A 12,948-nucleotide genomic window follows, 5' to 3' on the forward strand; every position below is an offset into this window, starting at 1 on the left:
CTACTCGGAGGAATCATCATTATCTTCACAATTATTACTATCATCGGTTTGTGAAGATCCATCTTCTTCTGATTCATATTCCATTTCTTCATCCGGAGTTCCGTCATCATCATCTAAGTCTATTTCAACTCCATTTTCATCATTTAAATGTGTGGGAATATCATTTGTACTAATATCATTTAGATGTGTAGGAATATCATCTTGGAACGGCTCTTGATGTGATATTGGGGTTTGAGGAAGATCAACAAGTGGACGAGCCTTTACTTTGCATACAACTAACCAATCAACCTTGTCTTTTTTAAGACTTGGATAATTACAAAAGTAAACTTGCATGGCTTGCATTGCTAGTACAAATGGTTCGTACACGCTCAATCTCTTTCTTTTATTGACCTCAACAATGTTATAGCGTGGATGAATTCTTGTTCCGGTATTAAGTGTAGGATCAAACCAGTCACACTTAAACAAAACTGTTTTCTTGACTGGAAAATGGGGATACTCGATAATCAAAATCTCTTCAACTATTCCAAAGTAATCATTCGATGCCTCACTGAAATTCGATCCCTTGATACATACTCCACTATTGAATGTTGATCTATTAGCCCCATATACTCGTGTGTGAAATTTATATCCATTCACATAGTAAACCGGTACAGACTTAACCGAACGAAGAGGTCCAAATGATATATCTCGAATGTATTCATTCAGAACTTGTGAGGGATTTTGAGCCTGAAATTATTAGTCGTGACTATTAAAATACGAAATAAATGGTTAATAATTATCTACTATATTGATTAGTGAAGTATCAAGTAACTTACATAATGTTTAAACCACATGGCGAACTCACTTTCTAAGCACCTGTCAACTTCAACACTAGTTATGTATGGATTGTGCTCCCGAAGTTGATTTATAAAAATCCTGATTAACCAAAAAAAATTAGATAATAAGAACAATATTTATTAACCTGGACAAATAAGTATGTATTGTGATAAGAAAAACATACTCGGTATATGGTGCAACCTCCGGACAGTTAAACAAGATATAATTGTGAGCTGCCATATATTCTCGATCATCAAGATAACGAGTAATGACACTCCCATGTGAACGTCCAGGATGAGAAAATATAGAAATATTTCCCCCAAAACTCTCTCCACCTCCACTAGAATCGTTCCTCGGAACTTTTCTATGTTTCGTCTGAACATGTTGTTTAAAGTAGTGTGAGCAAAAAGTGGAAGCTTCTTCAACCAAAAAAGCATTACATATTGATCCTTCAACCTGAGCTTTGTTTTTCACATTATTCTTCAAATGACGTAAAAATCTTTCGAAGGGATACATCCATCGATACTGTACAGGACCTGCAATGCGTGCTTCATACGGCAAGTGCACTAAAAGATGTTCCATGGAGTCGAACAATGATGGTGGAAATATGCGCTCTAACTTGCAAAGTATAACGGGAATTTGTTCTTCAAGTCTACGCATATCACTTATCCTCATAGTAGTTGATGTGAGATCCCTGAAGAAAAGACTTAATTCTGTCACAGCCTCCCAAACATTATTCGGAAGAAATTCCCGAAAAGCAATAGGAAGAAGACGTTGCATAAACACGTGACAATCATAACTTTTCATTCCAAATAACTTGTATTTCATCATGTTTATACACCTCCCCATATTGGACACATATCCATCTGGAAATTTTAGATCTTTTAGCCATTCACACACTTTTTGCTTTTGTTTTTTGTCCAAGCTATAACATGCTTTGGGATACTTCCGTGTCAATTCATCAATTGCTAACTCGGGTCTCCGACAAATCATTGCAATATCATCCCTTGCCTTCGAATTATCTTTTGTTTTTCCTTCAATGGCCATTATTGTGTTGAAGATATTTTCAAATACATTTTTCTCAACATGCATAACGTCAAGATTGTGTCTAATTGATAATGTCCTCCAATATGATAAATCCCAAAAGATGCTTCGTTTCTTCCATCCACAATTGTAGGCCTTGATGATTCTAGCATTGTGTTCATCGCTTCCTAATTCAGTAACTTTCATCAAACCAAGTGCCTCAATTTCTTGAAATGCATCTTCACCTATTCGCACTGGTGGGGCAGATGCAGTCACTGTCTTTCCCTTGGTAAACCAATTTTTATTCTTTCGAAATGGACGATTGGAAGGTAAAATTTTTCGATGATTATCAAACCATGTAGTCTTTCCACCATTTTTAAGATTATAAGCATCATGATCATGAGCACAATGAGGACAAGCTAAGTGACCAGCAGTTTTCCATCCAGATAACATTGAATAAGCAGGGAAGTCACTAATAGTCCACATCAACGCAGCTCGCATACGAAAATTTTGTTTCAAAGAACTATCCCAAGTCTCCACGCCATCTTCCCACAACATTTTTAACTCAGCAATCAATGGTTGAAGGAAAACATCTATCTTCTGTTTTGGATTTTTTGGCCCAGGAACAAGTACAGACAGAAACAAGTATTGTTCTTTTGAACACATCCACGGAGGCAAATTATATGGAGTCACTATAATTGGCCAAGAAGAATATTTTCTACCTGTTTCACCAAATGGTTGAAACCCATCAGCAGAAAGTCCAAGTCTAACATTTCTCACCTCTGAGGAAAATGAGGGATGTGCTTTATCAAATTATTTCCACTCCTCTGAGTCTGAACAATGGCGCATCACATTTTTTTCTTGATAATGTTCGGCATGCCATCTCATATGGGTTGCAATTGTAGGTGAAGCATACAACCTTTGCAATCTCGGTGATAGTGGAAAATAGATCATCTTCGTAAAAGGCACTTTTTTTTTCTCCTTCTTGGATCTGTTAAGCTTGGTTTTGTATCTTGCATGTGAACAAAATTTACAGGACTCCATGTTGATGTCTTCACCCCAATATATCATGCATCCATTAACACAACAATCAATATGCTCAGAAGGAAGCCCCAATTCTTCCATATATTTTTTCGTACTATAGAAACTGTCAAGAAATGAATTATCTTGAGGCAAGATATCTTTAAAGAATCGTGACGTCTGATCAAAACATGCCTCTGACCAATGATGGTCAGATTTCAAACTCAACATCTGAGCCATGGCAGACAACTGAGAAGTTTCACAACCTTCATATAACTCTCTCTCAGATGATTTTAGAATATCATACAACTTCTGTGCTTCTGCATTTGGCATCTCAGGATCAAAACTTGGACCGGAAACATCCATCACCATGTTGTACATTTGGTTTTCCCCGTCTCTTCTACCTTGAGTATTGGAATAATGTGTAGAAGATTGTTCTCCACTTTGTCTAGCAACATATGGCTCTCCATGTCGATCCCACACATAATAATCTCTTACAAACCCTTTCTTCAATAAATGTAATTTTACTGTCTCCGCATTCCAGAATTTTCCATTCTCACACTTAAAACATGGACACTGAATATTTGTCCCATTCATGGAGGATTCTTGAGATATAACATATTACATAAATTTTTCTAACCCACTTAAAAAAACCAAAGTTAAAAATCCTCTACTATCGATCCTTTGATACATCCAATCTCGACCATTATTCATATTGATTTTTTGATTTCCTACAAAAAATTAAATATTCATAACCCAACTAAAGTTAACAATTTTGCCATAACATAACATGAGTATGGTGTCAATTAACTGTTATAATTTATTGTTAACCATTTAGATACCAAAATCAAATACTAATAAGAAAATTATAATTATACGAATCCAAACCAATCGAACTAGGTACTGTATTGTACGTAATTACTTGCATGGCATTTTAAAAATAGGAAACTAATTAATTAGTTTCATTTTATCATCATACTTAGACAAAGGTTAATATTGACTAATTAATCATGCAATTAATTACCTAATTAATAATATGTCCATTAGCAAAATATATAAACAATATATAATATCATTAATCATATATACACGCTAAACTAGAATATAGATTTGAGATGATAACTGTAGAATGGAAACATACGTTATCAGTCTCGATATTTCTCTGCAGTCTCCGGCGAAGGAGACAAGGGACCGGAGGGATAGTTACGGGAGGAAACCGAAAGTAATAAATGTATCAGCTGAAATTCGTGGATCGTCGTTGTGTTGAAATTTGGGGAAGAAAAACGGTGATTTTATCAGATCTACAGAGTAGAAAACTCAGAGAAGAGGTTGGATATAATTAAAGATGAGATTGAATATGTATATCAGCTGAACGGTAACAAGTAGTTGGCATTAAATATACAGAGTTAATATAGCAACGGAATAATAATGGAATAGTAACAAAACACTTAACATTTCAACGGAATGGTAACCGATTTATTTTAACCGATCTAGTATAACAACGGATTATTAACGGAATACGTGTGAAAAATAAGGTTGAATTTCTGTTGGCATGTCATTACCCTTCCGTTGTTATGGGGTGACGGGATTTTTTGACGCCTTTTTTACCAACGGAAATATCCATTACTAAATATTCGTTAGTAATCTGTTACTAATCAATTAGTATACGGTTAGTTTTTCAAGTTTTTAAGTTCTGTTGACAATCCGTTGCTAATTACCAACGGGTTTGTTTCCGTTGCCATTTTCCCTTGGTATAAGTAAGAATTCTTGTAGTGATCTTCGATCACCAAATTTTAAAGTTCTCCTGTCTTTTCTAATCCAAATCTACTTTATGACAATTGGTAATCGCATATTCTAGAAATAGTCATATCACATAAAATAATCAATATATATGTAAATCTTTTTATAATTCCGTTCTTAATATAATAGCACGGCTACACCGAAGAAATTTGAGCAGAGCAACAACTAATATTTTTTTCAACACTGCATGGCAAATATACAATTAAAATTATCATCAGTTGCACTTTCTTGAAAAGTAAACTTTACTGTTTACAGATTTTACTACAAAAATTGTATTTAAATCCTAGAGGCGTGGCGGAATATTATATTTTTTTATTAAAGACATAAAATCAGTATATTTTTAATCCAACAGGATATAAAGAGTGTACAGGTTCTGTATATATCGTGTATGGGTATATTACCTTTTTTATTTAAATAATATCCCACTAGCATTACTTCCAAAGTTTGCAATTTCTAAAGAAATGCATGTTTCACATGTAAATTTACAAGGGAACCTATAAGACTAATAAGTCAGCATGTAACTAAACCTAGCGATTATACTCTTTTTTTTTTGTTTTTGAAATTTCGTAAAAAAATCTAGAAAGATATTATCCAAAAATTCGCCTCGGAAGTTAGAGTTAGAGTATTAGGCCGAAATCAAGAGGCTAATCTAAGTTGAAGCCTAGTTAAAATTAGAGTATCTGTCGGAAAACAAGAGGCTAATCTAAGTTGAAGTTTATATAATGTTTTACTGGAATTTTTTCTTGAAATTTAGACTTTAGTTAAAATTTAGTAGATAATTTGTATTAAATCACAGCTAATATTAAAATATAAACGATGTTTTATTTTAGTCTTTTGAAATTTTGGTTCCGTAGCCGAGAGTATTGTGAACCGATAAAGCACAAGAGATGATCATGAGGCTGTACAAGTCTTCTACCTCAAGTTGATACTTGATAGCATCTCATTTCAGAATAGTTCCTTTCTTCTCTGGCTACAAATATACTTATGTATACTTGTAAAACTAAATTCCTCCCTGCCACACTATTTTAGGTAATGATTCCCTCTTTACTCTTTATACATGAACATTGAGTACCCAAAAAGCACCTTGGAACTTGAGTTAAAAGTGCTTTAGTGCTCTACTTCTATAGCAAAACTCATGTAAGCCAAAACAAGTTGCAGATGAGGTGACTCTTTTGAGATTACAGGAAGATGAAGCTAATGTTTTTGAAGTTCTTGATTTTCATTTCATTTGTCATCTTAGGGAACTCTAAATGCAATACTACAACAGACCAAGAACTAGTTGTCAAGGCTTTCAGCTCAGTCTCTGGTTTCAATTCTTCTTGGTTTATGTCTCATGATGTGAACTGCACAAGCCAACATGTAACACATATCAATCTCTCATCAAGAAATCTGAATGGTTCAGTTTCATGGAAGTTTTTCGAGAAATTGTCTCGTATTCAGTCAATTGATCTGTCCAACAATTCTCTCAAGGGCTATGTTCCAAGCTGGTTGTGGTCTATTCCAACCCTGGTTGAGCTTAATCTTTCCAAGAACAAGCTTGTAGGTACCATTGGTTTCAAAATTAGTTCAGAATCTGGTCCATTTTCATCAATCAAGAACCTGATTTTGTCGGAAAATAGGTTCACAAACTTGGCTAATATCTCCCACTTCCCAAACCTCACAACTCTTGATCTTTCACATAACAATCTCAAATTCTTCCCTCTTGGTCTCAACATGCTGAACAACATACAACATCTTGATATTTCCAAGTGTAAAATTTCAGGTAACTTAAAAACCATTTCAAATCTGCACTCATTGAATTACTTGGATGTCTCGATTAACCACATGATTGGTGAATTTCCTTTGGATTTTCCTCCACTTTCTGGCCTCAAATTCTTGAACATCTCATTTAATAAATTTACCGGAAATTTAACTTCGGCCGACATCCAAGAATTCAGTCACTCTGCCTTCATTCATGCTGGAAAATTCAACACTTCAAAAAACACGAAAAGAAGTCCTACTATAGTACCTCATTCAATACCAATCCCGCCTGAAAAAGATCCGCTAAATCAAGAAAATCGTAACAAAAATAAACAGAATTCGAAGCACAAGCATCTGGCTCTTGCCTTATCAGTTTCAGCCACAACCTTGTCCATTGCCATGTTTATGTACATTTTCTGCATGTTTAGAAAAAGAAAACTAGCCAAGGCAAACAGATGGGCAATCTCGAAACCAGCTCAAATACCATTTAAAGTGGAGAAATCAGGCCCTTTCTCATTTGAAACAGAGTCAGGGACTTCATGGGTGGCTGATATTAAAGAACCTTCATCAGCAGCTGTAGTGATGTTTGAGAAGCCTTTGATGAATTATCTCACCTTCAAGGACTTGATCGCTGCCACGTCACGTTTCGGAAAGGAGTCATTACTTGCAGAAGGAAGGTGTGGTCCTGTTTACAGAGCTGTTCTGCCAGGTGAGCTCCATGTGGCAATCAAGGTATTAGAGAGTGCCAGAGACACTGATTTTGGACAAATGAAGGTAATTTTTGATGACCTGTCGAGAATTAAACATCCAAATTTGTTGCCAATTGCTGGTTACTGCATTGCAGGTAATTTCTTTTGCTTGGCTTAATTTTCTTGGCTGTTTTACCTGCTTTGTTCAATTCTTTCTATGCGGGATCGAGTAAAGGTAGATAATATATTGGTGGTTTAGTTTTTGTGATTAGTCATGTTCAACACCTAAAATTTGATAAGGTTAACTTTCTGGAAGAATATGATAAATTTAATATGGTGACTGTTATCAAGATAGAGGAGAAAGATTGTGGAACAACTAACTTCACTAATTGTATTACTAATTTGCTCCAGGCAATGAGAAGTTAGTATTGTACGAGTTTATGGCCAATGGTAACCTGCATCAATGGCTCCATGAACTTCCAGCTGGTAAAACCAACATAGAGGATTGGAGCACAGACACTTGGGAGCATAGCAATGAAATTGAGAATAAACCCCACATTTCATCCCCTGACAAAATGGAGTGGCTAACTCGCCATCGCATTGCAGTTGGCATTGCTCGTGGACTCGCCTATCTCCACCATGGCCTCTCTAAACCAATGGCGCATGGCCACTTAGTCCCATCCAATATCTTACTATCCGACGACTTAGAACCAAAAATTGCAGACTTTGCATTAGGTCAAGATCGGGTGGACAGGTCCCCTGAAGCTGATGTGTATGATTTTGGGGTAGTCTTAATCGAGTTGTTGTCCGGTCAAATCAGTTCAGATGAGACAGTGGATACAGTTAGGAGATTAGTTAGGGAGGGACACGGGGCAAATGCATTGGACTCAAGCTTGAGACGCGGTACTGAGACATTAAGTGAGATGGTTGAGAGTCTCCGAGTTGGATACTTGTGCACAGCAGAGGTGCCACGGAAAAGACCAACAATGCAACAAGTATTAGGTCTGCTAAAGGAAGTAAATCCTCTACAGGAGGAGTTGAACTAAAAGTTAGCTTAGCTGTTAGATTGTTCAAATGATGTCCAACTTTTCACTTGCATGTGACATGCTATTTACTATATATTTCAAGTACATAACTAACTACTCCTGAAAGATAAAGCTAATGCAGTAGCTGGACCATTAGGTCTTTATTCTGTTCTTGCATTCATGTTGGTCTTTTTTTCTTCTTTACTTGCTCTTTAATCCTGTTAGTATATTTCTTTCAACCATAATTTGTTAGCTTTATTCCTTTACTTTTTTTTCCTCTTTTGAAGAATTGAATAGTTTTTACAGATTTGTTTTCTAAAGCTAATAGAAGGGATGCAGAATAGTAAGATAAAGCATGAAAAAAATTGAACTTATGTAAAATCAAATATAAATTACTTAACGTTCTCCTCGTTTTGCTTTAGCTAACATTCGTTTGATTTTTGGCCCTAGTTCTTTTATCTTCTAATCCAAGTGAAAAATAAAAATACATGGATATGAAATTTTTTCTAACATAAAATCAAACCTGAAAAAACACCGCAGAATAGAGCTGTTTTTCTATTTTTCTTCCAATTTAAAGCTCTGGAACAGGATTGACGAAATAACTAGGCAGTTTCGAAGTGTACCTGATAAACGCATATTCTGTGATAAACCAAAACATAGTATTCCTGGAGGCCAGGCCAAATGCATAACTATTCCTAGACAACTGACAAAGAAAATCAGTAGTATCAGATGGTACACTCTTAAGAACACAGAAGCTATACTTCATTTTTTGTTTTCTTTTTTCATGAAAGAGTCATAGTATTCTGAACATGATGATACTGAATATGTCTTTCATTAGATCATAATGCTGCTATATTTGGTACATATGTGTCCTTTCTAAGTTTAAGTCTACTCACATATATATAATTATATCTAAAATGAATTCCTGCCAAAAAGTATAACATTTCTAATTTAAGCTTATCAATGTCTTAAACGATAGTAAGTTTAGTAATGTATGAGAAGCACATGAGAAGTAGCCACGTATTGTTTCCCGCAACAATTTAAACATAAATGCATATAATTTGTAACATATATAATACATAAGAAGTACATAAAATAGTTTCTAAGAATGTTCAATTTTACTGGATATAAATTTTCATCGGACCATATTCCTCATGCAGCCACTTTAAGGGAATATGTGATTTGAAGCCTAGGTAATACTTTACTTACTCATTGATTGATCTCAACATTGTCTGTGATAACCCGGATTTTTTTACAAATATATATATGTCTTTGAAATTTTAAATTATTTGTTTTAATAAAAAAATAATATTTTCTTATATGTATAGTTTACAAAATAGTATGATTCACATGTTATGTATGTAGATTTTATTTAATACATTACAGAATAATGTATTTGGTTATAAATATCTATATAATTAAGTATACTTTATCTTTAGATGTTTTACTTAGTCAAAAACTAAAAATAATGTGTACGTGAGTTCAAAAGTAGTGGGGTGATAACTACCTACAAACCTAGGAGTGGGTTTTAACAATTTTTTAAATAAATAGACTTGTATCAGGTTCATTTTTGTTTGCACAACAATCTTCTATCAAGTTATGTTTTATTCTACTTCTTCTTTTTCAGCATAAGTACATGTTTTATATCTTATTCTATATTTTTACTATACATTTAAACTATTACTATGAAATGTTTACTTTTTAGCTATAGTTAAACATCTTCCTTATTTTATAGAGTATGTAATTGTTTACATTGTTTGTACAAATATGTCAATGATATTATTTTCAAATTAATTATTAAAATATTCTTTCCTACAAGATATTTATTGTTTTTTTTTGACATTGGTCGTATAAATTTTCATGTGCTCCCAAAGTTATAGTTGTATTAAATATGCATGCTTATGCATTAAATCTTTGTATATTAAATTGTAAACATAATATTATATAAATGGTATATATATATATATATATACTTAGAAAGTCTTAAGATTTTGATGCATAAGAAACTATTTCTTTTATTAAATGATTTATACATGAATTGCAATACATTATTTATATGTGATCTCAATTATTTTGGAACAATGATGCATGATTTTACGTTTTAGTTGAATTGATATATTTTTAATTTCAAACTATTATATAATTTTGTAAATTGCATGTTCCTAAAATATAATTTTGTATTAAAGTGTATTAAGTACTTTCTTTTCTTATTTATTGTTATCAAAATGGTATATGTTCTTTGTTAACAAGTATTTAAAATCTTTTAAATATTTTTGCACTGCTTTTGTTTTAAAATTTATAGATCAAGTATCCTGTTTTAGAAATAAGAATTCCCAGTGAGCTTGACTTTTGAATCAGATAGTAATTGCGTATAGTTCCGGAACTAGCCTTTGATACCTTACTAGGGAGTGCTACTTATGATGCCTTCGGGAGCGCACACTCTATGATACCTTAGTAAGGGGCACATTATTGACAGAAATTATGAACTTTTGATACTGTGTCACCAGGTATTTGTGGCCTTAGCGAGCTGTGGAATTTTATATCTTATGTCATATGGATTTCGGAAAATGATTTTTGTTTTATAAAATTATGATACTTGATCACTAGTGTAGAATTGTTTTCTTGCTGGGCTCTTGGCTCATTACTCACAAATTTTCAGGTGTTTAGCTTTTGGGACATTTTAAAGTGGACTTGATTTGAGATAATATTTTAGTGATTATGTTTGTATTGGAGCTGCGTCTCCAGAATTTGCTTTATTTTCAACTTAGATGATTTTATTTCTGTTTCGGATTTTAGAATTTTATGAAAAACTAGAAACTTATTCTTATTATGGATTAAATTTGGAGTTTAGCGGGAAAAGTCGGGGTAATACATTGTCTATCAAGTTTCCAGTTTCTGGGGACGGCAGGAGCCTACCACAATCAGACTTGTCTACTTTAGATGTACACATAAGTCTAGAATCTCGTACTAACACAAAACTCTAATAAGAGTTAGGCTTCATTTCATCTCCAACTTGAGCAGATATGACCTTGCTAATCTATCCAAAAGGCCAGATTTCAGGTATGAGAATCCCCTCTATCAAACGGTTCCAACTGGATGATTTGTTTGATGCATGGCAACTCCGAGTTTGCATCTCACTTAGCCTTTTCCTTCAAATCTTCCTAATTGTTGCCGGAACCTTTAGGAGGTTGGCATCCCATCATTGGATTGTTTTAATTAAAATGAATGGGGATGCTTTATCCCATTTGCAAGTACTACAATATGCTTTTGTATACTTCACGGAATTCAAAGGACTTGTTGTTGATCTCGTCCTTAGAATTGATGAACGCAACCAGAGCCGGGAGTTCTTCCTTGCAACATCTTTTGAAGTCTCTTTCAGGCTAGTTGGGGTAGAGTTGAATTACCACTATGATGTTCTTTTCACCAAAAATTAGGCTACTGGTGTCAAACTCTATCCTGCATGGCAGTTGTTGCTTCCTTGGCACTCTTCCATTTTGTGGTAAAAAGGAAGTACTATTCCCTACTTGACTTGGTGATTACATACATTTTGCTTATCGGAGCAATTGTGTTGGACGTGATTTCATTTTTTGTGCTACTTTTCTGCGACTGGACAGTGTTAAGCTCAGGCCTTTGTCTGATGCAAACCCCAATGGCAAACCATGGAAACATAAGTTTGTTGACTGGATAGTGGATACTGCTTGTTGATAATACTAGGAGTTTGTTCCAAGATTGGTTGCTTGGTTTGTTGCAGACAGAGATCCTAGTGCAGTCAAAATTTACAGATAGCAGGTGGGCTGAATCATTGTCTATAATCAGTCTGATACATTATTGTCTACATAGAAGTTCAAAAGGAACAGAAAGTTTTTATGATTATTTTGGCCTTCAAAGTTTTCTAAATGGAATTTGGTATGTAAAACCACATCCACTCACCCTTTACATAATTGAATTCATTTTTAACGAGCTAAGGATGAAATCAGAGATAGCTAAAAAAATATGTTCGTCTAAAGGAGAGTGGATACTTGAAAATGAAGGAAAGTGGATCCTTCTTTTGTGGCACATAGCTACTGAAATCTGCTACAACAGCAATCAAGATCAGATAACTACTAACTTGGAACAACGCGACACTGCCAAGCAGCTATCAGACTACATGCTATATCTTATGGTCATGAAGCCCGATATGATGTCTGCAGTTTCTACCATCGGGGATTTAAAGTTCCGAAATACTTGCACTGAGGTTAGAAAATTACTTGACACTGAATTACAGGATCTGAAGAGAAATTTTTTTTTCTTTGGAAGGGAGAGTGAGAAAAAGAAGGAAATTTTACAGAGAAGGGCCTGTGAGAGACTTTTTAGCATCAACGGAGAAGTTAAGCCAGTTACCGTGCAGACGATTAGAAATGAATTGTTATTATTCAATGCATCTGCACTAGCCAAAGAGCTAAAAATACTGTATCCGTCAGATAAAAAATGGTTAATATTAAGCAAATTATGGGTAGAACTGCTATCATATGCGGCGAGTCATTTCAGGTCCAACAAAATCATTTACTACAGTTACATAATCATTGTACTTAGCAATGGGCATTTCATTTGTTTTAACTTCTAATAGGTATAAACTGGGGAGTGGGATTAGCTGACAAAATTTGTCCTAAGAATTTTCTACCATCCAGGCCATAGCATACATAGGTAGCATTGGTATCGAAGTATAACCATGCCCTTCGAAATTATACATCTCTACATAGAATCAGATTTGAACGAGAACAGAAAAACTATGTAAACTAGATATTATTAGAGGTATATGCAGGGGAGGAACTAGGGGAACCAAAGGGAGCCCCGGT

The 12,948-nt window shown here is 34.4% G+C and overlaps 3 protein-coding genes across 3 annotated transcripts; 2 read left to right on the forward strand and 1 right to left on the reverse strand.

Moving 5' to 3' along the window:
- On the reverse strand, positions 1 to 3,456 carry LOC141696477 (uncharacterized). The gene is made up of 4 exons (XM_074500613.1): positions 2,979 to 3,456; positions 1,001 to 2,621; positions 816 to 915; positions 1 to 726 (listed from the first exon to the last, which is right to left on the reverse strand). The coding sequence occupies exons 1-4, from the start codon at positions 3,454 to 3,456 to the stop codon at positions 1 to 3; spliced, it is 2,925 nt and encodes a 974-aa protein (XP_074356714.1).
- Positions 3,457 to 5,558: 2,102 nt separating this feature from the next.
- LOC141698500 (calmodulin-binding receptor kinase CaMRLK-like) lies at positions 5,559 to 8,284 on the forward strand. Its single transcript, XM_074503205.1, has 2 exons — positions 5,559 to 7,243; positions 7,500 to 8,284. The coding sequence occupies exons 1-2, from the start codon at positions 5,848 to 5,850 to the stop codon at positions 8,132 to 8,134; spliced, it is 2,031 nt and encodes a 676-aa protein (XP_074359306.1). The 5' UTR covers positions 5,559 to 5,847; the 3' UTR covers positions 8,135 to 8,284.
- Positions 8,285 to 11,120: 2,836 nt separating this feature from the next.
- Positions 11,121 to 12,747, forward strand: LOC141696478 (uncharacterized). The gene is made up of 4 exons (XM_074500614.1): positions 11,121 to 11,535; positions 11,865 to 12,347; positions 12,387 to 12,583; positions 12,720 to 12,747. Exons 1-4 carry the CDS (start codon positions 11,137 to 11,139, stop codon positions 12,745 to 12,747), a joined length of 1,107 nt encoding a protein of 368 aa, XP_074356715.1. The 5' UTR covers positions 11,121 to 11,136.
- The last annotated feature ends 201 nt before the right edge of the window (positions 12,748 to 12,948 follow it).

Source organism: Apium graveolens, chromosome 11 (assembly GCF_009905375.1).
Source record: "Apium graveolens cultivar Ventura chromosome 11, ASM990537v1, whole genome shotgun sequence".
Taxonomy (NCBI): domain Eukaryota; kingdom Viridiplantae; phylum Streptophyta; class Magnoliopsida; order Apiales; family Apiaceae; genus Apium; species Apium graveolens.

Bases quoted from the DNA above. Each gene is read 5' to 3' on its own strand.
- LOC141696477 (XM_074500613.1), bottom strand. From the start codon at position 3,456: ATGAATGGGACAAATATTCAGTGTCCATGTTTTAAGTGTGAGAATGGA. The intron at 2,622-2,978 runs GTACGAAAAAAT...CATTTTCCTCAG, and splicing joins ATTTCTTGACAGTTTCTATA to AGGTGAGAAATGTTAGACTT. The intron at 916-1,000 runs GTATGTTTTTCT...TTGGTTAATCAG, and splicing joins GAGGTTGCACCATATACCGA to GATTTTTATAAATCAACTTC.
- LOC141698500 (XM_074503205.1), top strand. From the start codon at position 5,848: ATGAAGCTAATGTTTTTGAAGTTCTTGATTTTCATTTCATTTGTCATC. The intron at 7,244-7,499 runs GTAATTTCTTTT...AATTTGCTCCAG, and splicing joins TGCTGGTTACTGCATTGCAG to GCAATGAGAAGTTAGTATTG.
- LOC141696478 (XM_074500614.1), top strand. From the start codon at position 11,137: ATGACCTTGCTAATCTATCCAAAAGGCCAGATTTCAGGTATGAGAATC. The intron at 11,536-11,864 runs ACCAAAAATTAG...GGTTTGTTGCAG, and splicing joins ACCACTATGATGTTCTTTTC to ACAGAGATCCTAGTGCAGTC. The intron at 12,584-12,719 runs GTTAATATTAAG...AACTTCTAATAG, and splicing joins TATCCGTCAGATAAAAAATG to GTATAAACTGGGGAGTGGGA.